Source organism: Pygoscelis adeliae, unplaced genomic scaffold (genome assembly GCF_000699105.1).
Source record: "Pygoscelis adeliae isolate BGI_AS28 unplaced genomic scaffold, ASM69910v1 Scaffold62, whole genome shotgun sequence".
Classification (NCBI taxonomy): domain Eukaryota; kingdom Metazoa; phylum Chordata; class Aves; order Sphenisciformes; family Spheniscidae; genus Pygoscelis; species Pygoscelis adeliae.
In genome coordinates this window covers 6,566,692-6,594,652 of record NW_008824401.1, presented here as the reverse complement: position 1 = coordinate 6,594,652, position 27,961 = coordinate 6,566,692, and the positions used below count along the sequence as shown (strand labels likewise).

At 38.4% G+C, this 27,961-nt stretch overlaps 1 protein-coding gene across 1 annotated transcript in view; it reads right to left on the bottom strand.

Annotated features, from left to right (window-relative positions):
- Positions 1-1,819: 1,819 nt before the first annotated feature.
- Positions 1,820-27,961, bottom strand: part of GPT2 (glutamic pyruvate transaminase (alanine aminotransferase) 2) — a 26,630-nt gene continuing 488 nt past the window's right edge. Inside the window, exons 2-11 of the mRNA XM_009320294.1 lie at positions 17,833-17,922; positions 16,230-16,338; positions 12,632-12,765; positions 10,344-10,587; positions 9,497-9,576; positions 8,788-8,924; positions 7,917-8,091; positions 6,958-7,113; positions 5,768-5,880; positions 1,820-4,528 (exon numbers count right to left, since the gene is read on the bottom strand). Of these exons, the coding sequence (XP_009318569.1) occupies positions 4,438-4,528; positions 5,768-5,880; positions 6,958-7,113; positions 7,917-8,091; positions 8,788-8,924; positions 9,497-9,576; positions 10,344-10,587; positions 12,632-12,765; positions 16,230-16,338; positions 17,833-17,865 (1,272 nt within the window). The 5' untranslated portion in view covers positions 17,866-17,922 and the 3' untranslated portion in view covers positions 1,820-4,437. The remainder of the gene's footprint in view (positions 4,529-5,767; positions 5,881-6,957; positions 7,114-7,916; positions 8,092-8,787; positions 8,925-9,496; positions 9,577-10,343; positions 10,588-12,631; positions 12,766-16,229; positions 16,339-17,832; positions 17,923-27,961) is intronic.

Below are 27,961 nucleotides of genomic sequence, written 5' to 3'. Positions count from 1 at the left end.
CTCGGGGGCGGGGGGGGCGGGCGGCTCCGGCCCCCTGTGAGGGGCTGCGGGTGTGAGAGGAGGGGGCGTCCCGGGAGGCCCCGGTCTGGGGGGCGGGAGCTGGCGGGGTGGTGGTGGGGAGGGTACCCCGGGGGTCCCCGGCCTCTCCTCTCAGAAGGGGGTGCGGGGAAGCGATGAGGGTGGGAATCCTGGGGTCCCTCGTCTCGGCGGTGCCCCAGGGATGGGCTCGCGCGCGGCCGGACAGGCGCAAAGCCGGGGCCCTCGCGTCCCGACAGGAGCAGGGCAGGTTTACGTATATCCACACGCACACGCGCTTTGGCCTGGTGGAACAAAATTAATTGTGCTTTTTTGTTAATTGCTTTGAAGCAGCTGCTGCTGACCTCGGCACATGAGGAGCTGTGGTAGGGCAGATGACCCCTTTCATCCCGGGGGTGAGTAGTAACCGGCGCCGGAGGGTGTCGAACGCAGGCCCAGGGCCTGGGGCAGGCAGCGGTTGTGCTGCCAGGGTTTGGACAGGTACTGGGAAACCTTTTTGCTGTATAGGAAGGACCCTATCTCAGAGCTGAGGTTTGGTTTTAGCTATTTTACTGCTGTTTAGTGTGCAGAATATGCAATGCTTCAAAGCTAGCAAAGTGAATAACCTGTTCTGCCTGATGCAAATGGCTACAGGTTGTGTAAATTCTAATCAGGTGAAGAGAGTATTTAATAAACATGTAATAATGTGGAACGTTAGAAAGGCATGACTACACATAGTATTGAATGTATAAAAACATTCAAAGCCGTATCTTTAAAAGTAGAATTCCTTGCAGAATCTTACATGCATCCAAATAAAAAATCACACCAGAGGTATGAGTATCTTAGGTTTTGTACAAATGATCAAACCTGTATTCTTTATTGACAAAGGAACTGTGTAAAAAGGAATTTAGATAATATTTTAAAACACTAGTGGTTTTCACACAGTGTATGTAGTTGATGTTGCAAGCTCTATGAAGTTAATAGCTTTTTCTGTATCATATGCACCTGGCACAGTATCCTTATCTGCTGATCCAGATGGGACAGCCTACGTCGCTCAAAAAAGCTGTAAAAATCTGACAATTCATAATATAACCATTTTATATCAGACCGTGTTCTTGTTTGTAAAACAAACAACCTGTTCGCCCGAAAAACCAGGTAAATATTTCTGCTCCAGAAAACACTAAAATAGGTGATACAAAGAAGAGAATAGCCTGCTTTTGCTTTTTTTTAGTGGTGCTGGCATATGCATATATGTTTAGGGAAGCAGGGCTAGCTTCCCTTTCCCTAAACTTCATTGTCTTTTGAATTGCCAAACAAACAGCACCGAAGTCATTCTGAGGTGTCACTGCAAAAAGACAAGATTGAGTTGCTCTGTAAGTTTAATCTCATATGAGCCGTGTAAGAAGTTTTTTAAAAAGGAAACAACCGACAATAGCAAACAAACCCCTCATCAAAGCTTTCAGGCCACAGTTGATCAGCTTTAACTGACTGATTGATCCTCTCTATGAAGAAAGAATTCTGGCTTGCTTAACTCCTGGTTACAACTCCTTACATAAAAAGATGATTAATTATGAGCATAAAATATGCCTAAGAACATCCGTATGTACAGTTCTGTGTTGGTAGGGAATAGTTCTGTGGTAACAAGTTTGAGAAATTTCAAGTCCTTAAATTGGAGTGATGCAGAAATTAGTGATCTGGTACATGGATTAAAGTAAATACTAGTTTGAACATAAAGTTAAATGCCTCATAGTGCAATCCAGCATGTGTTGCTTCAGTGACATAGGAAATGGAGAACTATTACTTCTTTTTTTAACATGTGCTTTATTATTTGGAAGTCTCATGCATCTGAAGTACCATTATAAGGAGCACCTGTAGGAAAATTAAACCTAGAAGCATGCATTTGAACGTAAGGATTGTCTGTTATTAATGAAATATTTCAAAGACATTGAAAATAAGCCTCTTTTCTTAGCTTTACAGGAAAATGCACATTAACCTTATCACAGTACGTACAAATATTGTGGATGGACAATAGAAATCACCACCCTTCCATATGAGATGCATCAAGGACAAATTGTTATCCCTTATAATGTCAGAAACATAAAAGGCACCATAATAGAGTGTTTAGAAAAAACTCAGTTTATGCCATTATATTTTTATTTAAAAGTGTAAGAATTGCTGTCCTGACTTAAAACAAAAAGCCTTTCACACCTGTAAATTATCATTAGAAACTTGTAAACCTTTGCATTTTTTTCCAGAAGTATCAGGTGCAAATATAAAATCTATTGACTTATTAGATTACAAATACTACCCCATGAAAAAGCTGTAGTTACAAAAATATAAAAAAATATTCTAACTCCCATTGTTAGATCTTAGCTTCAACCTACACTGCATTACAAGTCCAAAGCCAGATCTGATTTGGACACGTTCCTAGGATAGGAAAGTGCTGTTTGTCTTATTTTTACATCAATATTCTGAGCTCTTACTACGGTTTTGCTTCCTGGATTTGTTTTGTTAGTGCATATTAAGGATGCCAAGTGGAGAGTGCTAATAGATAAAAGGTTGTATTTATTAATGGATAGTAGCAACGTAAGTGTTCTCAGTCTGCTGTCCTCCAAGAAGTCCATTTCTCCAAGGATAAAAGTGTAGGTTTTTTTTTCTCCAAGCCTTCATAGTAACTTCGTGTAGCAGCGTGCCATTTTCCTTTATGAACCTGTGACCACTGGCAGGTGACTGAGAAGTACTAAATTCTTCTCACAGACTTCAGTAAGGAACTGTGAGAAGTACACCAACTGCTAATGCTATGTCATAGACTAGTAGCTGCTGTTGCAAGGACAGTTACTGGCAACATCTCTTGCCTTCCACACATAATAGATTGGCACATGCTTTATCCATACGGTGATTCTCTAGCCCTTGGCTTTAGTAACCTGGATCAGCATAGGATGTTGAACCAGCTACAAAGACAGCCTAACAAAGTGCTAGTAGACATTAAAATGAGTTTACTTCTAAATAATAACTTAAAATTAATGACTAGATTAAATGAGATATTCTTAATGAATAAACTTCGTAATGCTAAGCCTAAGCCTGACAAATGCTAATGGCTTTCATGGCTGAATACTGGAAGCTGCGTTCCTTCAGTCCTTTATCAGTGCTAGCAGCTGTCCAGCTTCCAACTCTAGAGAAACCGAAGCCTTCTTTCTTTGTGCAGGGAAACTAGCATAGATTAGTAGAGTAATACAGCTGTACTGCTAGATAGCAACCTGGTTTAGCTGGGTTTTAATAAGCACTCGGGATCATTCAGCCAGCAGTATGACTGTGGAAGATTTAAGAGTGAGCTGTACTATCATTATCTTTATGCTTGGTGCAAGACATCTTCCTTTAAATACCTTTTCCTTCATTAGAAACCACCCCCAGCATTTCTCCTGGTAACAACATTTGTTAGTCCTTGCCAGTTCAAGCTGGATTTTGGCCAGCTAATGGGTCTTTCAGTCACATGGTTCCAAACAAATGTTCTCCATAGATAAAGCGATTCTGAAATAGTGTTGTGTTTTACCCTACTTGAAAGGATTGACAGTACTCACAGCTGCTTTGAGACAGTAACTTGTTCTGTGTATATAAAAGATAGGAGTTAACAGGAGACTCCTGGAGTTGTTACGGGAGGAAGTCTTCAGTGCCCTCGTCTTATGCTGGAATAATGTGTTGAATAGCATATGAATAAGAAGCTAATATTCCTCGTTATGTTTCCGTTTCATAAAAACAGGGTTCAAGCAGACCCCACGTTCACTCTTCTGATCAAAACTGTATATTCCACTCACATTATGCTGTGATGGCAGGATTTCTTTTTAACAGAAGTTCAGCGGTATCTGCACACACCTGCCAAAGATTTTTTTTTAAATAAGCACGCTGTACCTACACGCTTAATCAGATTTGGAGAACACTTCATACTTTACAACTACAAAAAATACTAAACCAAACAATACTATAACATAGGCTTTTGAATTTTTGTTTAGTAGAATTTTAAGATGGGAAGCATGTTCCTAGCTAAACAATTGCTCTTGGCATTTCTGTTTTGTAAAAAAAACCACGCAACAGTAGTAATTTTAATGAGCAACTCCCTTCCTCAACCTACTGAGTCAAAAGTTCACAATTGTAGCTTCCAATCAAGGCACAAAATCATTTACTGACTCTTTCTTCCACCACTTTCTTCACATTCTCCCCTTCCCCTTAAAAAAACAGTTGGTGTAACAATGTCTTCTATACCAGACATTAAATTTAATAGTCCAATAAGTTGTAGGAGTATCTGAGATTGGTTCTGTCTATTTTGAATTTAGTTAAATTAGATGAACAGCACATTCTCAGCACATCTTTGCTCATTTTCTGCATTCGCCTTGAAGGGGAGGATGAGGGGAAAAAGCCACGGTAGTTTCATGCATATTTTTCAAGAAACTTTATGTGGAAGTCTTTCACTTTCTCCAGTACGATCTTCAGCTTCTCTACTGGAGGAAGAATGGTCATTCTGAAAAATAATATTGAGAGGAAGAAAAAAACCAACCCACATTATCTTCAAAACAAACTAAACTGTGATCTTTGCACAGATCTTGATTAATCTCAGCTGGTAATGTGTTAAGTTTAATAGCTGTTCTGATGTGATTCTCTTATTTTCTGCATTTTTGCTGTAATTGAACTATACTATTAAACTAGAGCAATTTGTTTCAATTGGTTAATATATAGGAATTCAAGAATTGTTATTTTCTGTTGAGTGATAAAGAAGGTTATCAGTAAGACATAACAGCAACTCAGTTTCCATTTTTGGGGCAGTTACACCAAATTATACTCATTTCTTTGAGCTTTAGGGGCGGGCAGTTATGAGTAAATGTACATTTCTTTTTGAACTGAAAACTTAATTCAGAAGCATTAAAGCAATGCAACATCCCACCCTGCAGTTTTTAGTCCCTTTTTTCCTTCTTCTGCATAATCTAAAAATCACGTTGAGTATGTATGCAAGACTGTATGCAAGAATTACAGAACAAAATGTTTTTCCCACACTGGTACAGGAATGGACTCACACTAGCTTTTTCCTGGAGCTGCATGCACCCAGATATCTAACCCAGCTATCTGTGTTGCAGAACTAGCATGGCTAAAGGTACCCTCTGTTATGTTGCTTCAGACCAAACAAGACTAAATTCCATGATAAATTCTAGCTATCAGTGGCTCAGCTGGAGTAAAGTGCTGTTTATTGGAAGCAAGAGCAATAGAGTTTCTGTTCACAGTTTTGGTATTAGATTTAGTCCAACATCTTGTTTTGGTAAAGCGAAGAGTTATTCAGCGTGTTTAAAGAGCAGATTTATACGGAAGATACTCCATCTTTCACGCAGTTTCTCCATATGGAAACACTGCTTAATTCCCCCTCCCCCCGGAAGAAAGCAGGGCAATTTTTGTAATGCCTTAGCCAACTTTAAGATTAGAGTATAAGCTATTATTATTGTTTGTATTTGTGGAGAAGGCATTTCAAATGTCAGTGTATAAAAATAGAATAAAACTATGTCAGCAAGCTGTGAAAACACCGTAAAAACCTGAATAGCTCGTGTAGCAGATCAGGTCTTTAACCTAGCTGTCAGTCCCCAGAAAATGTCTGGTAGAAAGCGAGACAACATAAGCTGAAATAAAAATCCTTATATTTAATCAGAAGAGAAAGTTCTGGGATGGTACTTAGCTTATTACAGTTCGTTTGATTTTAAACAAACAGAAACTGTACCTGAAATGGTAGCTTCCTTCTCTTTGGCCGAATCCACTTCCAGGTACAACACATATTCCAGTCTCTTCCAGAAGTTTCATGCAATAGAACATATCAGGTGCCATTTTATGAGCCTAAGGGAATGGATGTTTTGGAATTATTGAAGTCAAAATATTCCAAATATATAGAATTTAATGATTGCTTTTCTTCCTGGAACCTTATCTTACATTACTAGTTTCTTATTCTATTTACTAAAGAAGATGAAGAACAATTGGTAATGGGATAGTTCACACTGTGAGTTCAATAACAGTACTTCATGGAGGAACAAGGCTGCAGAAGCTACACAAAACACTCGCTTCAAAGAAAGGTTTTAGATATTTTTGTTTTTCTCCTTGACTTGCTTGTAACTTTTTGTCAAAAGTCTCAAAATTATACTTACAAAAATCTAAGCCACTGACATTTGACAAGATGAAATTAATTTGAGAGCTGTGTGTTCCAGTTCCGTTGGCAGTTACTATTTTTTTCCCCAAATTATCTGCCGACTAGAAAGTCCCCTGATTAATAACTATGGAAGTTCTTAAATACATGCAGGTTATATGCCTAATCACATAACCAGCTGAAAAACAGCCCTATTTTTGTCCTTAGCTATGCTGATAAAATTCCCTTTAAAAAATGAATATTACACATTAGGTAATAGAGCTTTAGTTAGGAACAGAAAGACTTATCATTTAGTAATATAGCTTACTGACCCAAATACAAAAAGGTATTGTACAGAAGTAAAATCTGTAAGGAAACCTCCCTCCCTCTTTCCCACACTTGCTGAATGGGGCTTCTTCTCCAGGGTCAATAGTACACTGCCGTTCAGAATCCCTGTCGCACGTGCTGGCCTACCTAACCCGGGCACGGGCAGCAATTTGGAATTTGCACAGGTCCAGCTATTTGCCCACCCTATGACTTAATCTATTTAACACTAACGTCCTTGGGTAACATTCTCAACCTGGAAGCGTTACCACTGTGATGAAATGCTCTGTTTTGTTCTCCTCTCTTAAAATAAAGGTCATGTTATATTTAAGATCATACGTAGTCCATGAAGTACTGCTTTTGTAACTACATGAGCTTACTCTATCTCTGGAATAAAAATTCATCATTCGAAGTGGCAGGCACAAGTGTGTGAGGGTTAAAATGGATTGGGGTAAAAATGACTGACTGACCTTTGCTTCCTCAATGGCTTTGGAAGGAATAAAGATCCGTGGGAAAGCATACATAGCTCCTTGAAGTGGATTGCAGTGAATTCCTGGTACCTTGTTAAACATGTCTTCTGTTAGTTTGGCTTTTTTGGCAAGATTGTTCAAAACAGACTCCTTCTCCTGTTTAAAAGGAAGGTGTTCAGTTTGACATATTTGTGGCAATAAAAACACCAGAGAAAACTGATGCTTCAAGAAGCCTTCCCTGAACTCAGCAATTTTAGGGCTTTGCTGAGCTATTAGAGCAAATGATGTTCCTAATTCCAGTCATACTCTTAAAGACAGCAATGCAAAAAGGCATTAGCAGGATACAACTACAAAGTGTTGTAGATAGAGAATAACCTGCAGAAGTCTCTATCTGCATGCCCTCTTCTTACATTCTTCCTTCTGAGCATATTTTTGGAGACCATGTTAGCTGAATCTTTGGTCTGACTCAATACTGTAATTTCTTAAGCCAGATTCAGTTTCATTTTTACAAGTGAGAAACTATATGTCTACTTTAATACAGAATACCATGTTGTTCAGTATATAGAGGCACTGGATACTTAAGAACAAGGCTGATTTTATAATTGTATTTGAACTTACATTCCTGTTTAGATTTTAGTAAAAGCAAATCTTATTTAGTAATTCTTTTGTCATGCTAAACTCAGGAGAAAAGTTGAATTTATCAGCAAGAAAGATGATTTGATAATGTCATCTTAGCTTTTTTTGGCTCCTAAACAAAGGAACCATAAAAGGAATAAAAATATTTTTAAAGGTAGTCATGTTGAGTTAATTTAAAATACCCTGCATAGTTCTGTAAATTGGTGTTATTACAAGATTGTCTGAGAAGAAAGGAGAGAAGTCTGGTCTCTGCATATTTTGAGTCCACAAAACTTAGGATAGGTTTAGGAAATGCATAAAAGAACAAGCATGTTATTGCTGACCTTTATGAACTGTGAATAAGATTCTTCTCCAGGTATTGGAGGATTCACTACAATATCCATTGCTGCTTGTCCTGAGACTGGAGGACAAAGGCGAACAGAAAGCAGCTTAACAAGCTGTCCTTTAATTTCTGGGTGCAAGTTAATGACCTCCATGTAACCTCCTCTGTAGCCACATCTGTGATTAAAGTGAACAGAAAAGATCGGTTAACCTCAAGTGTATAAATACTGGAAAAGCAATGAAAATAACTGCAGAAGTGGAAAGACAATTAATGAGGATCTTACAATATGTAGCATACAGGTTGTTGAAACAGCTGCTATACTGATAATGTTTTAAGATGGAACCAAACGATATGTCATTAAGCCCTAGTATCCCATACAGAGAAAATCGTGTACATACAGCTTCCCTGTTAGGCAAGTTAACAATTAACTTTGATTGTTTGCTCTTCGGAACAAGAGCATATGGCTGTAGCAGCATTCATTTAATCAGAAAATTCTTTTTCTTCCATCTCTTCCTCCCTAAAATAACCAAACCCAAACATTTGTAGTATCAAACATCCCAGTGATTCTTGAGCTGTTCCCTTGAATGTTGGAGACAGTATTTTCCTTTATCACAGGTCCGGTTTAGGACTGTAGGATTTCACCTTTGTGGAACTGTAGCATTGGGTGTCTAAAATAAATACACTTATTATTTGGTACTTTGAAAACCACTGAGTTAATCCATTACTCTGTGCTTTAAATGCTTGCTTTCCTTTTCTTAACAGTTTTTAGTTAATAGAAGACAGTGGATTACCTTCAGGTCACTAACATGAAACAGCTGTCCAACCAGAGTAATGAGGAGGGTGAAATTAAAAAAAAACTAAAGCAGACTTACTCGCCCATGTATCCCTTAGAGGTGGAGTGAAAAGAGGCCAGCTCAACATTGTTATAGTACTCCGGTCCCATCTCATACAGAATCTTTTTGAAAGAATGAAACTGGCATCCTTCTGAGTACACATTGTCCTGGTAAACCTGAACAGTCAGAAGACATTAATGTGCTCTGTTCCCCCAACTAAGGATAAAAGATGGCCTTTTAGAAAGCCAGATCTGAACTGAAGAAACAGTAGTAACACTCAAAACTTAAAGCCGTTAGAAGACACAAGGTTCTTTGTTAAGTAATAGTTACTGTAATGATACATTGTCTCTCATGTGGCCATACTTAACACTTTAGCCTTTGGAAGAACAGTGAGCTTCTTTGTATAATTTAACCTTTACTTGTATATTTAAATCGATTTTCCTTCTGTTTCTTTCATTTGAAGAGGTCTGAGTATCACATAGGTTTTTAAGTCAGTTCTAGCAAAGTCCCTCCTTGTGTCTCCTTGCTTGTGTCCCCTACACTTTCTCTCTAGTTCAAATCCGGATCAAGCCACCTCTCTTATTACTCCTCTGATATTAAGAATCTTGCATGTTTGTTCATGTCTTAATATGATAACAGAGAATCTGTTCCCTGTACTTAAAAAATACCAATACCACACATGGAACAAAATTACACCTCATATGCACACTCTTAGCTGTGCTTTTGAGAGAACAGAATATTCCATTACCTCATCAGCCAGAAGAAAAAGTTTCTCTTCCCAAGCAAAGTGTATCACATCTTCAATGCACTTTCTGTTTTGCACTTGTCCTATAGTTTGATTTTTAAAGCAAAAAGAAAGTTAGTGGAGCATATATACACAAATTTTTTTCACCCAGACCTAGTTAGACCACTAGCTTTTCAATAAGATAGCCCTCTTTCTCAGAAAAGTGCGATTGAATTTTAGAATTCAATTCACTAAGTGTGAAATTAAGGAACATTTTTGGAGGAATTATGGTTCAAGGTAACTTAGTCCATCTCAAGCAAAGGAAGTGTGAGATACAGTAATCAATCAATAACTTATTAAGAGTACTCTGTCTATAACTGATCATTTGAAATACTCGCATGATGGTTAAGTGGGAGCTAGTTTCTCACTAATCCGCCTCAACTACTCAAAAACCTAAATTCTTCTGGGGGAGGCAGTGGTTGCCACTGAGTTCAGAGTGTATCTGTAGTCATTGCCTCTCAGAGGCAAGAGGCTACAGACCATGTCAGAGACAAGATCTTTCATAAAGACCAAAAGTGACTGAAAGTCATTCCACAAGTCTGCAAAAGTTCAGTGGAAACAGTGGCTTCAAATGGGATCCAGTGAAGTGAACCTGCTCCCTCCTCTCTTCCCAAATCCCTGGAGTTCCACGATACTGAAAATAAGTTTCTAAAAGTATGACATACTGTCCTACTTAGAGCACTGATCTCTAGAATTCAGCTTTACATACTTGATATGTATTTAGGATTTGCCTGCAATGTCAAATGAATGAAGGGGCGGGGGGGCGGGAATTGGTCTTAAAACCCATCCGTTAAACAAAATTGCTATAGACCTGTGGGATTTCCGGGGTTGATGATGCAGAGGACTTTTGGATTGCAATATGCCTTAGCTTCATTCAAGGAACGGCGAAGTTCATTCACATCTAGAGCCCAGCAATTTTCTTCATCCAAATAGTAGTTCACCTGGATAGCATCTAGTTCAGATATGGCTGCTGAATATAAGGGATATTGTGGTATAGGGATCATCACTCCTGTTCGGGATTTTCCGCCTCCTGAGACCAGGATCTTTAAAATTGTCTGGGGAAGAAGTAGGAATTAAAAAAAAAAAAAGTCACACACCAGAATTAATAGTATACTCTAGAATAAGTTACTGATCTTCCTTCTTAAAAGATCTAGAGTTAAGGTAGATTTCTATTCTAGAAGCATACAGTCATTTTCTTATATCAAAGGGCATTTATTTATGTCAAGTTAAGTTACTGGCTGAGTGAGGATGGTCTAAGCTTAATGGAATTCCTCTGCATGTCATGGCTTCTAAAGCTTCATGTCTGATCAACTGCAAAATTTAGGAAAAACATTCTGAGCACAAGACTAGAGGGGAGGCTGGAAACAGGAATATCAAGATCATGATTTTTCTACTGTGCCCAGTTGCACAGCAAGCAAAGAAGCCTCAGCTAGTTGTTGCTTGTTGCCTTCCACTCGTTTTATCTCACTAAACACAAGACACCAATAAATAAAACCAGAAATTAGAACTGAGGCCTCTGGAGGTTCCCCTTTGGAACAGAGACCTGGTTTAGATTAGGAGCAACTGTGGCCAGGTGGGAACAAAGCTTGAGACTCGCATTATGGTTTCATTTTCAAGTAATAGAAGAGACCAAAAGTCTGCATGTCTTGGGATGGAAATCTACTGTATCATAAGTAGTTTATGCCCAGAAGATACAGACAGAAATGTAATGCTTGTGCTAAGGTCAGTCCAGAGGATTTACCTGTGCCCAATGGCTGTGTGTCTGCGTGTGTCTATGTGTCTGCGTGTGTCTATGTGTAGGCTTTTTACATGTGAATTAAATAAAAGAGTGCATTTGGTGCAGGAAGTGGAGGGATTTCTTGCCTTCATAATCAAGGGAGAACTCTGAAGTACAGATGCAATCAAAGCAGGCATCCTTATCAACAGGTAATTGATAGTGTAAAACCAAAAATATCTCTTCAGATATAACAGCAGTATCCTTTAAGTTTCTCGTTGGTTCTAGAACAAAATCTGCCTTTCTGTGCCTCTCATCACATACTAACTTAGCTGCTAAGCTAATGATTTATAATCAACATAATTTTGTACCCACCACTAGTTTAAAAATACCAAGCATCCAAAATGTATAATCAGGACCAAATGCAAATTTAAAAACTCTTTAACACCCTCTGTCCCCCAAGTTATGAAACAACAGTTGTTTTATCCTTGGAAGTGCCAAATAATGAGACTCATTGTACTGCTGACTTTTCATCACTGGTGAAATCAAATAAGCATGGTACAGATTTGATATGCTACGCTGCCGTTCCTGACAAGCTGCCAGTATAACACTTGGCATCATAAACTCTGGAAAGCCAATTCACTAAAGACATCTGGAGAACTGTTTGTGTCAGAACATTGTCATTCTGAACTCTGCCACTAGATGTCATTTTAAAAAAAACTTTTACAAACAAGCTATAAAAGGCTGCCTTAATAAAAGCAAAGAACTGCTGGTTGTTGTAGTATCAGTAAATGTGTCTGTGTAAAGGAAAAATCTAATAGAGACAGGAATAACTGTCTTAACTGAGGACCATCTTTGAACCTTGGTTGAAGCCAAAACCTGAAGTTTTTCCCAAACAAGCTGGCTACTGAAATAGATCTTTGGGATTTTCATTGGCATTAGTCTGCACTAGCAGAGAGTTTACTAGGAAGAAGAGCTGCTGGGACTTCTCACCTCCGAGGTCATTCCCTCTTCTCTCTGCCACTGATTCATACCCTCTAATCTTCAGTGCTTATGTATCTTAACCACTGAGGACACCGTTATTTAGTCTGAATTGTATGAATCTCCTAAATTTATATTTAGGCACCTATGTAGTTTATACTACCTTTACAAAAGGTACAAGTTAATGTATATTAAGAGACTCTGTCTCCGTGCGCCTGTTTCTTAGCTGGCATCTTAACATAATTGGGTGTATTGGATATCCACTTAATGTGACTTCAATATCTGTTAGATCAAACTCACAGGAGTTTGTGAAACCAGATGTTCAACAGAGTTCTGTATTTCCAAAGGTAACTGATAAATTATAGTTTATACCAAGAAGAAAGAGGTTTAATTTTAACACTTACAGCAATACCATCACTTGCCCCAGTGGTAAGATATATGTTATCTGGATCTGCAGGAACCCCTCCATCCCTTCTTTCGATATATGAAGCAACATCTTCACGGATGCAATTTATACCTTGACTGGCACTGTAAGATCCTGTGAAAAATAGAGAATGAGATGAGAACTGAGTACAATGAACATCAGATTTTCTGTTTGCTAGCAAAACTCCTGAGCTAGTATTGTATGAAGTTGTTTGTATATGTGAGGGATTTGGATCCCCAGGATTGGTTTTTTATTTCAAAGGAGTAGGAAAGGGAGTTGGTTTGTTCATAGAGCAAAAGAATTCATTTGGAATTAGGCAAATATAACAAGTATCACTAAAATACAAAAATAATATACTGGATTGGTAAAAAGTAGGATTTAAAGGCTACTTTGCAAACTGGGACAGCAATCCCATCTTTACTATCTCCCAGTTGCTTGCTTTATATTGAAAACCACTTAAGAATGTCAACCAACACCTATTTAAGTAACGGGAACAAGGAACAGAGGTAGCATGTGCAATAGAAAGAAAAATAACTTCTTCAAATCCATGACAAAAATAAGATTTCTATTTGCAATATGAAAATAATATAATACCATTTTCTCCCACAGTCTGAAACCCCAAAATCCTAAACTGCTTCTCTCTCCCCCCACAGCATCTCCCACAACCGCTTTGCAGTTACTTGTAGCAGAAACACCTAGGATCACCCCAATCTATGAGCCTCGTGCGGTTTACAGAGCACAACTAATAATCTTAAATAAAGTAAGAAGTTAGATGTCTGTGTGCATCATTGCTGAGCATGTGCAACAAATAAAGAGTAAAAATAAGCCTAAACCAAGGTGAGGAATGGATTCAAGCTATGAAGCCTAAGACTGATAGACAATGAAGTGACAAGTGTACATCTGATTTAGAATACTGTCATGAAGCTGCAGAATCTTCTTTGCTTGTTGGGTGGAGTGGAATAATTGTGCCTGACTCAACTCTCATCACTCAGTTATATGCTAGTAGTCTGCCTGATAATACTTCTGCAAAAGCATAATTTATAAAGACAAAGAACCTTTGCAAGTACTGCACAATTGCATGGGACAAAATGGTAATTCAGGGCACAAAGTTCCCTGATGTCCTAAGCGTTTACTTTTACAGGACTAAAAGTTATATTGGGTCTATAAATGAGTCTTGGGCCACAGCTAGGAAGCTGCTGTTAAAGTAGGAGAACAAACCTAAGCTGTCATTCTGTCTGGTGCTCCATTGAGGGCTGAGTCCCATGACTCAGTGAGGATATACAGAAGACCTGAATTCAGTTTTCAGGTCTTCTACACTTAATGGTATTCAACTGATAGCTCTGACTAGAACCCACCTGTTTGCACTGTGGGATGCAAATAAATAAGCCCAACCCAAAAAGCTGCATGTGCATATGTTAGATATTTTTCTATATAGGAGTGGGGTGAATTTCTCAACTGCCTGGAAAGATATGACAGTTATCCCACATGCAAAGTAAGTGATGTCAAAGGAGTCCCAGAGTATTTGAACACAACAGAAGTTCAGGACATATCTGAGCCTTCATACATGGTCTGGGAGTAGCAAAACTGAATACTGTGAGTAGGGTTTTGCCAAATGAACATTCATTGGAAATGAGGTTATTCTAGTTCATATCCAGAGGTCAAGACATTCATATTAACTTTGCAATTAATACATTTAAATAGGCCAGTATAGATGTGGATATAATGCTTCAAATAGCTTGACCATATGTAGTGAAGTCACTTCTGTGTTGGACTGACAAATTTTTTGAAAATAAGGTTTTATTAGAACACAACACAGCACTTAAAGCTACATGGAGGGATCAGGTTTTGACCTTTGCTTTTTCCCAAGAAAGCCAATTTCTTCTTCTCAGCCATGAAGAGAACAGCAGTAAGTTGTCAGACTACTGATAGGAGTAACTTCCCTTCAGCTGCACATCCACTGAAATTAAAGGGTGTATTCAGAATGATCACCTTATTTGAATATTGCAACTGTTTCCGGCCTACTTCCTACTTTGCGTCTACTGAGCTAACGCAAATTACTTGAAATATGTGATCTTCTGCTGAAAAGGGGATTTTGTACAGAGTCAACTATTTCTGAAATATCATGCAAGGCTGAACTCCTTTCATTTCAATCCAGCATGGGGCCAAGACCCAGCATTCTGAGAACTCTTACCATGTCCCTGAATTTGAAAATCACTACAAAGAAAGATTGAGGCAAAATTCAAATGTATCCCCCGTAACTCTTACATGACAACTAGTACTACGTGGAATAATTGTTCTAAAGTAAGCCAGGAAAGGAATTCATGGAGCTAGAGGAACTTCTCAGTTTTGACAAATGTATTTTTAATGTTCTACATATAGAAACAAAACCAATGCAAAAAAGGTGAAGATAAAATACATTCTGTATTAGGCTGTGTTGTTAGGAATAGTCCAAGGCTGAAATACTGCTAACGTAACCACTATGTAGCTTTTGTTTATTAAGTTTCACAGTATCTACTCTCAAAATACATCAGTGCAAATAGGCACTGCAATCACAAAGATTAAGAAATACGCCAATTACTCTAATACGTACTCTGAAACGTCACTGTTAGCCTACCTGAAAGAAGGTAATTAAGTGTGCCAGATTCTTTGCTGTACCCAGCAGCTGTAACACTATCTGCAGAGTAGAAATTCTAGTGGCATTTCCCGGGTACAAGTAGGCAGTACAGTTGCTAGATGATAAAGAATTTGTCTCTTCCATTTCCTCTCTACTGAATATGCAAAGTCTGTACTTATTTATGTGTATATTACATGTATACTCTTGCAGGAACAGTGGTTGAAGAACAGAGTTCTTTAGTTCTTTCAAGGGTTATTTTACCTTGAAGAAATAGGGCTTTGACATCTTCAGTTAAAACTATCTTGGCTAAGTAAAAAGCTACCACCTTTCAGCTGTGTAGCTTTCCCTTTGCAGAGCATTATGACCTTGGTACCTGAATTTCTGATACCCCAGTTCATATCCTGACAAACATACTTGGACTGATGGCTCAAAATTAAGATACAGGACTGTGAACTGGATCAGCTGAGATGGACATACATTGTTTGTTGATACCATCATTACAGGGACAGTAGACTCCTTGGCAGAGAAACATTTAGAGATGATAAAATTGTAAACAGCCCCACCTAGGCTTAGCAGGAGACATAGCTGTCAGAGCCCAGGATTAACAGATGTCATAAGAACAGTAACAAAGCTTCACTAGTACTCTCTGCCACTTACTTTCTAATACAAAAAAGCTCAGCATTCTGTTTAGGGTTATGCCCGGATGTTATTGTGGTGAGGGCTCCATAACTGTATAATCCTCATCTTGTCCTCTTCTGTGACAAGTCTCATCAAAAATTTGCACTATCAGTCACTGCTTATCAGTAGGCCACATCGTGAACTCTCCCCCTATCATTTTGCCCTAGGCCATCTCCCATTTGACTTGTAATCATATAAAACATGATTAAGAAATTTCAGCACTGCAGATATTGAAACTACCTTTGTTGATTCTAATACAACAGGAGCAACTGAAACAGACTCTTACCTAAGCTGTTTCCTCCACAACCCTGCAAGATCCGTCTGGCTCGCTTTTTGGCATCTTCTGGAAAACTTGGGCTGTCCAACAGGTTTGGGTATGTACACAGTGCCACTACCTAGAGTTCCAAGAAAATGTAAATTGGCCACTTCTCAATGGTTATTTTAAGTTGGTAATATTACTATTAACTTTCCTTGGAAATGAAGATCACAAATACTAGCTAATTTAAAACAAAGATTTATTGATGAAGAGTTTGCAGTTGGTTTTTTAAGGGTAGTGCTTACAGAAGTGAAGAAATCTTATCGGATTCCAAGTTCTGCTGATAAACACAGTTACAGAATTATTAACCATTTGTATTATGGACCATGAAGATTGGAGTCCAGGTGAGCTATGCATAGTGCAAACACAGTAAAACACAGTTAATTATTCATATGTTATCTCTAAACAGCTCTATCCTCCACTCTTCATGTGTTACTAGCCCACTTTATTGACAAGAAATCAGGAGTTTAAATATGGAGCAGAACTGAGAAATATGATCAAATTCTGAAGTCCCAGTTGCATGTTCTAATAATCCTTCCCAAAAATAACTTATAGTTATTACTAATTTGAATTTGTGGGAAATTTTTAATTAAAAAAGAAGTGGTAATATAGAACATAGTAAAAGTAGAAACATGACCTAGCAGAATTAAGTTTATGAAGGAATGTAAGACACACAGAATCTAGAGGTCTTGCTTGAGATCAGCTTAATTTGTTCCAGTCTCTCATTTTTTACGCTTACATGGTGTACTATGGATAGGCTGTTGTCATCCTGTGGGACAATGACTAAAGAACTAATCCATGTGAACACACAGTCATGGGGAGAAAGGATTTCCCATTTATCCAGTATTTTCTTTAATAACATTGGATCTGAATAATTTGTAAGAAGCTCTGGTCTTCCTATTTTGCTGACAGTTTGCTGTATAGCTCAACTCTATAACCTCATCACCTGGACCCCCAGTTTGATACGGCTTCAGTTTGCTCTGAATTTACATTATTATAGACTGAGGATTTTACATGTTTGTGTAAGGGATGCTCAGTAAATAGCGTAACACTAGTTTTAAACCTTGCTTGTTCTTTAGGAATAATGTACAGATGTGGATTCTGTTGTAGTCTTTCCTAAAAGTTAACCTACCAATTAGCTTGCCCAGAAGTAAAACGTGCAAAATCAGCAACAGTACAACTAGTTGCACCCAACTGCATGCAGATCTTAAAGTATACTGTCAGATGAAGAAAGGCATTTGCTTTTTTCTTTGAAGACAACCACTTTCTTTTTTGAAGTGCATTATTGATAATGAATGTGCTGACTGATAACATAGGAGAAGTGGCAGGAGAAAGTACGGATGGGGAATGATCTGAAAAGTAAGGAAAGCTACTGTGTTGAAAGAGGACACTCAGCAAGCAAGGTATAGGACTTCGTCTCAGAAATCAAAATTTGTAATTCTTTACAAAAGAACTATTTTAAGTCTAAATGCATCGAGGGAATCATTTATACTAATACAAAGATCAGACAGATTTTAAGGCATGCTTGGTAATCTAATAAAAAATAAAGAATAATGTTTTATAATATTCTTACCTGACGGAGGAAGGTGATTGGCCTCTGTCCCATTGCATGTGCATCTCCAATGTTGGCTTTAATTACTTCAGTAAAAGGTTTTTTGATTCCCTAAAAAGAGATAATTCACAATGTATTGTTAGGGCTGAAGTAGATGATAAAGAATTCCTCTTTTTTGGTATCTGTCATATGGTTGTAACTAAACAGTGCCTAATCTCAGAACAGACAGAGTGTTTAATGTACAGCTTAATGCATTTCTTATACTGCCAGTATATCTTAAATGCTTTATAGAAACGATGCTGACTGTGACACGTTTTTAAATGATAGGCTGGCTTTTTTTTTCTGCTAGCTGCAAGTAAGAGATTGACTTGCCTGGAAACTACACATTGAAGTAGGAAAGATGAAAAAGCGGCATTTTGAATTGTCAGTATTAGAGCAACTTGTTTGATACACCTTAGGGAGGGATGGATCAGTCAAGAAGCTAAAAAGATTTGAGGACATCTGAGAAATCCACCAACAAAAGAAACCTCGAGACCTTTAGTACGTTTTAGAGTAAAAAGAGTAAAGATACTGCTTGCTTATTTATTTTCTATTTAGATTAAATATTCATTGTGTGATGACCCCACTTTTCCATATACAGATGTTTTACGAAGTATATCATAGTGAGGCTTTACATGATAAACAGCAGAAGTGCTAAATAATCACCATGATATTTAAAAGCTTCCTAATCTCTGAAATCTGAACAGGCAGACATTTTTCCTGTGAGGAACTGAATACATTATGAGAACAGAGGGAAAACAGTTGATGAATGTTGATTAGCAATCACAGCTTTTTAAAAAGCAAAATAAAATAAGGGAAAAAAAGGCAAGGAACTGATTGGTAGAAAAAAACACCATTGATTTAAATAAAAAAGATTAACTGAAAGTAAAGGCCAACATTACAAGAAGAATAAATGAGGTAGGCAAAAACAAATTTATAGCTTTTATAATGTATATTTAAGTATGAGAGATAGTAGGGAGGCCTTCTAACAGTGACAGAATTTTCATGTGGACTAATAAACTGCAAAATTAGACTGATTAGTTTTCTGTACAAAATTACATGTAACAACCTGCTCTGGCTGTGGACTGAACTCACAAAGCCTCTTCCTGGCCCATGTATTTGCAGTAAGTTATTGGCTTTGGATACAGAATATGCGGCTGGCGAGCCTTAACTAATTTTGGTTTTCTACCATGGATTATGTGTTGGACTTCAATGACAGACCGGAACCCAGATGTGCAAAGATAACAATGACCAAAATATTAGTAGTCACCAGGGATACAAATTCCCAGGTATGCCAAGATTTGGAGGTTTATAGCTGCATAATATGGCTGAGAGGATATGTGATAATGTGATTCAAATCCCCACTACAGATCCAGTCCATCATATAACTGATAGCATTTACATTTTTCTTTTGAAATTAAATAGGTAGTTAGAAATGGCATTAAAACAAGACAATTGGACTTATGTGATCCTGACTCAAAAGGGTCAATTTTGTATGGCCTTAAATTTAGCAGGAATTGAAAAAAACGTTCACTTAAAATAATAGAAAGTGACACACTGACTTCATCAAGTCATTTATGTTTGCTGATCTAAGTGAGTGCCTAAATAAGAGTTGTATTTCAACCTTAAATAAAGAATTAGGAATAGAGATGCCAGATAAAGATTACAGGTATCTGAGGGTGAAGTTTAGCAATTTATGAGAAATGCAAACAGCTAGAATTAGGTTCTCTTCAAGCTATCTGGGGTCCACTGATAGCACAACATTGTTTCATTCTAATTTACAAATAAGCAGGAAAAGAAAGATACATGTAGAAGGAGAACAAATTCAGTTTGTGTGAAATTAAGAAAAATTCTCACAGATTTTGGTTGCATTGGGTCCTTGTTACAGCAAACTGAATCAGTCTCACTAGATTTGCACAAATACAAATTTGTTAAAGAATAAGGGATGCCTTAAGTTAGTCTGAAAAAACATAGCAGTTCTCAGCAATAAGATGAAACAGAAACACCCCATTCTACCAGATTAAAAACAGAACAAACAAAACAATACGTTAGACAAATTAGATGTTTTTTGCACACAGATACTATTGTGATCTGCAATAAAAAATAGTTGCTGCTTTGGTTAGTGAAATGCTGAAAAGTACACTGCATTTCATAACATACCTTTGGAGTTTTTATAGTGGTACAGCCTTTACAACAAAGGTAACAGACCTTTTTGGTGTGTGTGTCAGGTTTATTGTAAATAATGTTGTAGCTTATTAGCATTGATACCATCCAGATCTCTGCTAGTGCCAAACTCAGTGTTTATGCCATCACTGTCTTTGGGCATCAACTGCAAGTATATAATCATCACCTACCCCATAAACCCCACGCTACCTTTGCTACTAAAATGATTGATCTGGAGAAAATAGAAAAACATACATAACAGTTATCTTACTGTAAAATCCTGGAAGAGAAGGAACAATTAGGTTTTCTGTGTTGTACACACTGTTCCCACATACCTGCTTAAAGGCCCGTGGTCCTCTTGACTAACCTGTATATCTTGGTCTCAGCTACAAGAGCTGTTGCCCTTTTTGTCTTTCAAAAGAGAGATGCTTTTAAATAACTGGAGCCTTTGCCTTCCCTGACAATGAGTTAATATCAGCAGTTGTTTAGAACTGTCTTCACGAGATTCACTATATCCCCTCCTAGTAAAATCTAGAAAAAAATTGTTATGACTACTTAGGTTTTTTCTCACCTTTTTCTATTACTTGATTTCCAGTCTTTCTATGGAAAGAAGGAATATCAGAAGTTGTTCAGATTTAGTTTTGATTCCTCCATAACAAAAAGTCCCATCTTACCATTTCAGAAAGAAGGAACAGGAGACAGTAACAGGCAAGAACAAGTGTCAAACGCTAATGAGTCAAAGTTTCAAAGGAAGAGTATCAGAAGCTGGCATCAAAGAAAGTCTAGACAGTGCCTATGACTCTGCAGATGAGTTCAAGGCAGAATTCTACTTAAATCCTTAAGACAGAGTGGCATTAGTCACTGGTTCCTTGTGTCAAGGTTTCTCCTACGGTGATGGCACTGGTGTGCATGGGTATCCAAGGGAAGATTAATGTCAAATACTTTTTGGCAGGTCTATGAAAAGATCTGTATGAAAGGAGGAAGTGTGAATGTGATGTTGATAACCTCAACATCAGATTGTAGAACAGCAGGAAAAGTGCTGCAACAGGACATAGTTTGTTAGAGCAAGATTCATTTCACTGCAGAAGGCTAAGCAGTCTTTGACCATGTTGGCAACACGCCTGTGCTGAGACAATTTAAGTCCCTAGCAAGCCAAGGAACATACAGTGGGAGCAGAAACTAGCCCATTGGAATTGTTTTGCTTTCTTCTAGTGATAGAGAGCTGCGCCCCCACCCCACTTCTCTCTCTGTCATAGTCTCTCTCATAGTCTCTCCCCCGCCCAGTATGGGCAGGCTTTCAAGGTGTGTTCTAGAGGCAGTCTGACTGGATTGTAACTGGCCTCTGCCAGCAGGCAGAGATTTGGAAAAGTGAAGCTTGCAGAACAGGAGCTCTAATAACAAACTCCCAAGCAGTAAGTGCCGGATTGATACTCATGTCTACTGAAGAGGGTATGAACCACATCAAGGAGGAAACCCAATCCCCAGCCCTACAAAACAACCACTGCTACAGCATTCTGCCTTTGGTGGCACCTCACACTGTCCTAACAATATGATTCATCTTCATCTTGGGAACAAAGCCAATCTTCTGCCATTCTTTTGAAATTGTTAGCAAAGGGACTAATTGTAGTAGCCATTTTTAAAGCTGAAGAAGCCATCTTGCACTTTCAAATTCAGATGTAAAGCAGAAAATATAAATGTGTTCTTTTTTTTTTCAGTTGCTGTCTTCTTGATAATGAAAGGATTTTAATGGAATAAAGGAATCTTCCCAGATTTGGAATAAGCTCTTTGGAAATTAGTTCCTTCAGCAGTTACTTCTGTCACTCTCCTCTTCTCAGAGGAAATGCAGTCTTTTAAGAGACCAGATGAAAAGCCTCTGAAACCTGAAGCAGGTCAGACAGGATTATTCTAACAATTCTATCGGTGTTCTAAGTATCAAAAAAAGTTGGGAGAAGGGATTTTCGTATGTGAACCACAATTCATTGGTGCAGAGTCAATACAAATCTTTATGTTGTTAACCAGGTTTGGAGAAGCTTCCTCTTCCCCTAGACATCCCCACAGCCTCAAGAAACCCAGCAGGCAAGGAGTACAGTATGAAATGATGAGCTGTCTCTCAAGGAGAGAGTCACCATGCAAGAAGTGTTGGGAGAATTATTCGATCAAAGAAACTATATGATGCCAGAACATACACTATCCCAAAGAGCTACCATGAAGGCAATGCACTGCCAGGAGCTGGTTTGTCTCTTAGGAGTTTTAGTATGCCTGGAGGTTCCCTTAACAATGGTGCCATCTAAGAATGCTGGCAAAATGCAAAATAACATTGTGCCCAGAAAGAGTAAAGAAGGGTGCAAACTGATCTAAAGCTGTCTTTGCTAAAGTTTTCAGCAAATTTCAAAGGAAAACCCTCAGTCTGTAGAGAGGCTTGTGTGATTTAGCTTTGGTAATAGCGATAGGAAAGAGTTGAAAAGGGTTCCCTTGAGGAGGCCATGAAAATGTGAGGTGCTTTTAATCCCAGAAGAGTAACGTGGTATTTCATCTATTTCTGAATTTCAGAATTTGTCCACTCTCGTCTGCTCCTCATTGTTTCATTTTCACTGCCATTGTTTTGTACCTCCTCTTGATGGTTATCAGGCAATAACATCACACTATGAAAATATTGTGCTATTTCCTTAGTACAAGCCGAGTCTGGTTTTGCTGTGACTTGCACAAACAAGCTGTATAATAAGAGAGCTGGCAAAGCCAAACATTTCAGCATAGTTGAGATCTACGCTGTAGTAGCCAAACTGCTTGCTTGCTTCCCCTCCCCCCAGAGGGCCAAGAAAGCACTACCCAGAGGCCCTTAACTAATAGGGACTTGAAGGCCTGAATTAGCATGCCAATCTTTTTATTAAAACAGCTCACAGCAGAAAAATAAACCTGACCTGTTACCACAGAGTAAGGCTTTGAGTTTGTGTATGTAATTCAAGCTGACATGAACTGTTGTTGGAAGGAAGAAGAAGGTGAATTCTGGATTTTGACTTGACATGGCAGTGATGACTTGCATGCCCCCTAATATCAGATGAGAAAATCGGTGAGGCTGATCATTAATTGGTAGATCTGATTCAGGGATTACAGAACAGGAGTTGTCCTCAAGTGACTTTTGCCCTATACATTGTTCAAAGTGCATTTGCATTCAGAAATTCTGCCTATATGAATAAAGCCCTAGATTTTAATGTGACTGTAAATGACAGAATTAAAATAATGCTCTTTAGAAGGAGATTAGACATTAGGACCCTCTTAACTTGAAGACCTATTGGAAAAGGGCTATTTTGGAATAGGTTTTGCTACTGTATTCAATAAGAAAAGATCAAACAACTGGATCTTGTGGACTGTGTGCTTCTGAACATAGGATTTTGGTAATCGTACTCTTAAAACTGGTTTTCTTTCATCTTCATGTGCAGTAGTTTTCGCCCTGTTAAAAAACATGGGGTTTACTACAGATTCGCTTCCATATGCAACATGTACAGGCAATTGAGGAACAACAGTTCTGTCTTAATGAGGTCAAATGCTCTTGCCTGGAAGATACTTTCTTAGTGTGCACACAGTCACGTATTCAAAGCAGAAAATTATAGGATGGTAATTTAAGCTTAACATCTTTCATTACTGGGTGTACCAGTCAATCTTGTATCTTTTTCTTGGCATGTCAAATTATATTTCTGCATGTCATTGTCTAAACTGTGTTTTATCTTTCCACAACTCCCAGGGACACAGTCAACTCACATTTACAATTAAGTCTGGATTCTAAGTCAGAATTTCTTCTATTCAATTTGAAAGCCTGAAGAATTAGTAAAAAAAAAAGAAAAGCTCTACAGTCTTTTAACCAAAATACTTTAGCAGAAGCCGCCTGAGATTCTAGCTACATAAGTCATAGGGATTTTGATAGTTTTATTATCTAAACAGAAATGTAGGCAGTCAACCAGTGACATGAAGAATAAACATGCAACAGGAACCTATTTGCAATAGTTATGCAAATGAAAAACCTGGGCACAGGAGGTGAGTGTACAACTCTTTTACTGTAAAAGTCAGTCAGACTACAGTGGCTGTCGAGAAAAAAAATGGGCTTCAATGTGTAAAGACTGCGTATTGCCGTTAAAGGCACGTAGTTCCAGACCCAGTGATGGAATATGCTAACCACCTGTGCTGATCTGAAGGAACTTGCTACATGCTACCAATGTATCTCAGCATACCATCCCTCTACCCCTTTCTGCCCTACAATTCTGTTTCAGTAACTTGAAAGTTTTGAACAGGGACCTAATGTTGTGTGACTTACAGTAAGCCAGGCACATTTTCCAATGTTACATGAGTTGACTTGTGGATCCTAAATGCTGTTTAATATGCACATGCTTTGCAAGTGTGTGTAAGCCAACTTAACCTGACATAGAACTTGACATTATGTAAAACCTAAGCAGGAAATGGGGAAAAAAGGAGAGTGTAAGTGGAGAGACATGTCAGAGTAACAGATATGAAGGGACTTCCCATAACAAGATCAGTTAAAATGAGCATGAATGCAAAGTAGCATCAGGTATGTGTGCTGCCTATGCAAAGATAAAGCTAGCTTGTTATTACTGATTAAGTAAAGAGAAGGGCTCTGTCCAGAGATTACATTATTCTTGCATTGAATTCACGTTCAGGCTAAAATTTGTAGTCTGAAATGTAATTACAGTCAATACTTGATACGGTGGCCATCTGTTAGCAAGTCTAAAAAAAAGGGGATAGAAAAAGGATCTTATTTGTTTGAGTTCTATTGAGAGTATAATAATTTATTAAAATATGCCTGTGCTCTAGCTTGCTTTAAAAAGTTTCTGGAAACACCAAGGAAAATGGCTGAAGTCAGTTCCTTCTCCCTGCATCACCTTAGTAAGCCAGAATCAGCTGATTATTACCATTAGCAAAGGGGAAGAGAAATCAGGTTTTCACTTTTGAGGCATGATGCAATTTCAAAACTATAAAAAAAAATACTCACAGAAGTGATTCAAGTAAGTGATTTCGCATAAAGATTTCCAGCTGGAAAGACTTAATGTAGATCAAAACCTTGATTTTTCACCTAGATGAATACAGGTCACAGGCCAACAAAACTTACGAAGTCCAAGTACAGCATGCCCCATCTGTACTCCTGAGCAATCAATCTTATTCTGCTTTAATAGAGTATTCTAACTTGTCACTTACATTGGCTTAATCCTGAGCACATTAGCTGAAATTAATGCCTCATTTTTATTTACTTTTTTAAAGAACTATCCCTTCAGTTGCCTAGTCGGAGACTTCTCAAGTAACATTATAGTCCTTATTTCTATGTGCACTGTGGAGTTACAGCTCCTGTTGTGATCATTTGCAGTTAATAGACAAAAGAAGCAAGTGCCAGATAGAATAACAGAGGAACTGCTATTCAGAATCTGAGACAGCAGAACAAAACTCAAAGAAGATGAAAGCTTATACTGTGCAAACAGCTTCAAGTAGCTATTTTATAATCTACATAACAAGCTGTATAACTTACACAAGTATGAAGTCTAACTGAATTGAACCAAGTTTAAACAGGGAGAGCCTCTATTGCATCTGATTAGACAACGTCTGCATTTAAGATGCTTTTAGTTTAGAAACAAATGACCCAAAGGCATCTCGGCAGAACAGGACAAATGCAGATTTACTAGTGGGTATATCATTGCTTCACCTCTGCCTGCTCTTGCTACTACCAGCCAGTGCAGCGCTTCCATGTCATACTGTGGAGTCGATGCTTTCATGCCTGTGCAGAGCTCCTCCCTCATCTTATGTAGTAGAGTTGCTATGGGGCAACCCTTTTGCTGTCAATGAAGAGTACTCATGGATCTGGAGATGCTGTGGGGCATCACCTTTCTCTGACAACCGCTTCAGCCTCTTTTCTTTATCAGGCAGTGTTAATTCTGGTGGCAGCGGTTGACCTAACTCTGTGAGCTAAGGTTGAGAGGGATGAGAAAAGTAGTTGTCCAGTTTTAATTAAAAGTAAACAAAGAAGTGCCATTGACCTGTGATCACACAGAAGTCAATTTTAGACCAAAAAATAGACATTTAGATAACCTGTAATATTTCAGTTACAAGGAACCTAGATACTACTCAAGGCTGTATACTTTACCAGACAGTTTGATTAAACAATAGAAGGAATAACAGCATTTTCATTAGAAAAGCAAAGAGGAATGAATAACTTGAGCAGTGTGGAAGAAAATAAAGTCTTTCAGCTGCTTCCTTAAGTTGATTAGTGTTCTCTGCAAATACATTGTCTCAACTTTTGCACTAATACTGCCCTCCTTCCCTGCCAAGAGGGAGGTTTTTGTTTGCTTTAGTCATCTTAAGAGCATAGTCACATGTCTATGAATGCTGATAGCCATTGATAATATTCCATGAGACTGGTTCAAGAAGAAAAACTTTTAAATGGAAAATGCCACATAAGTGGGCACAAACCTGCCATAACAATTTTTTACTAAAGCAATTTGCAATGACTTGGTCTTGCATTTTTTAAGAAGTGCACAGAAGATTATTCTCTCTGCCAGTGACTCAGCTGGTAACTGAAGTAAGCAGGGGAGTTGGGAGGAGTTAGTGAAGATCCTATTATATTTGTTTTGTCAAGTAATACCTCCTGCCCTGTGATGTTAACCTGAAAACAAACATACTCGGTGAGAACACTGGAAGATTTCATGCTCTGGAGAATGCACCCACTAGAGAACCTAGCTGCGTAAAGTCAATCACACCTTTATATCAAGTTTTAAGGCAAAAATCAAAACAAATGTTCTGAAATGAAAGCTCCATCACCACTCTGAAGCTTTTAAGTAGAATTCTAATAAAGAAGCTGTTTTTAATAATTATTGAGTTAGACATAAGTAATTGATGTATATAATACACAGTGAGCTGAAAACATGCAAACATGCTTCACCTTCTAAAACAAGGGGAAGCAAGTAAAACAAAGACCAAAGAATTAAAATAATCTCTTCTCGTTAGCATTGCTATGGCACTGTTTTTGTTCAAAGCACTTTACATATACTAATCAAATTGGTCTTGCAGTACCTGTAATAACGTATTAGCAAGACTTTCGAAAGGTAGAGAATAATATTTGAAACCATAGAAAAGTAACTATGCCAGATGCTTTATGCAAAACAAAAATAAGTGAGTCCTCACGCTGTCAGGGGAAGCTGTGATGTGAACAGTACAAGCAAAAAGCCACGCCTGAATTGCTAAGGTGCTTTTTTTTTTTCCCAATGCTAAGTCTTAATATTAAGGTAAGGAATAAGAGAAGAATATGAAGAACAAAATGTAAGCGCTGACTGATTTGGATATTTCATTTAGTACTTTTGGCCCACACCCTCAGGAGTATCTTGTATCAGGCTTTATTGCGCGATCCTCCTAAAAGCGCTAACCACCTAAAACGTTGGGCAGCGTTACCGAGCGTTTGTGCTCTGAAGGCTTGTCCTCAAGCGCCTCAACTTGTGCAACTAAGTAAGAGAAGCACACTATCGGTGGTCTCCTCAGAAAGCATTAGTCTCTCCGGCTCTGGGACAGCCGGAGGCAGAGGAGTGTTGGATGAGCCTGCGGAGCGGTGTCTGGGCAGAGCTGGGTCCATCTCACGTGTTCGGAGACCGCCGGTTTCAAAGGTGTCTCCCTGCCCCGGTCAAGGCAGTATCTCTAAAACCGCAATGGATGTTTTAAACGCTCTATCAGTATGATGAAAGCCGGTCAGTCACCCTCTTGTATAACACAAAGGACATGGGATTGCAGGAAAGGGTCAAAGTGGCTGAAGAAATGTAAACACTACTTTATGGGGGTATCCTGTATTTGCCTTACGCTATCAGTGACGAGATAAACAGTAGCCGGAGGGCAGGTTTCTTTGTTTTGCGCCTCTCCCGCCTCCCCTGTGAAGGGGCGCGAGTGAGGGGGTGTCCCGCAGCAGAGC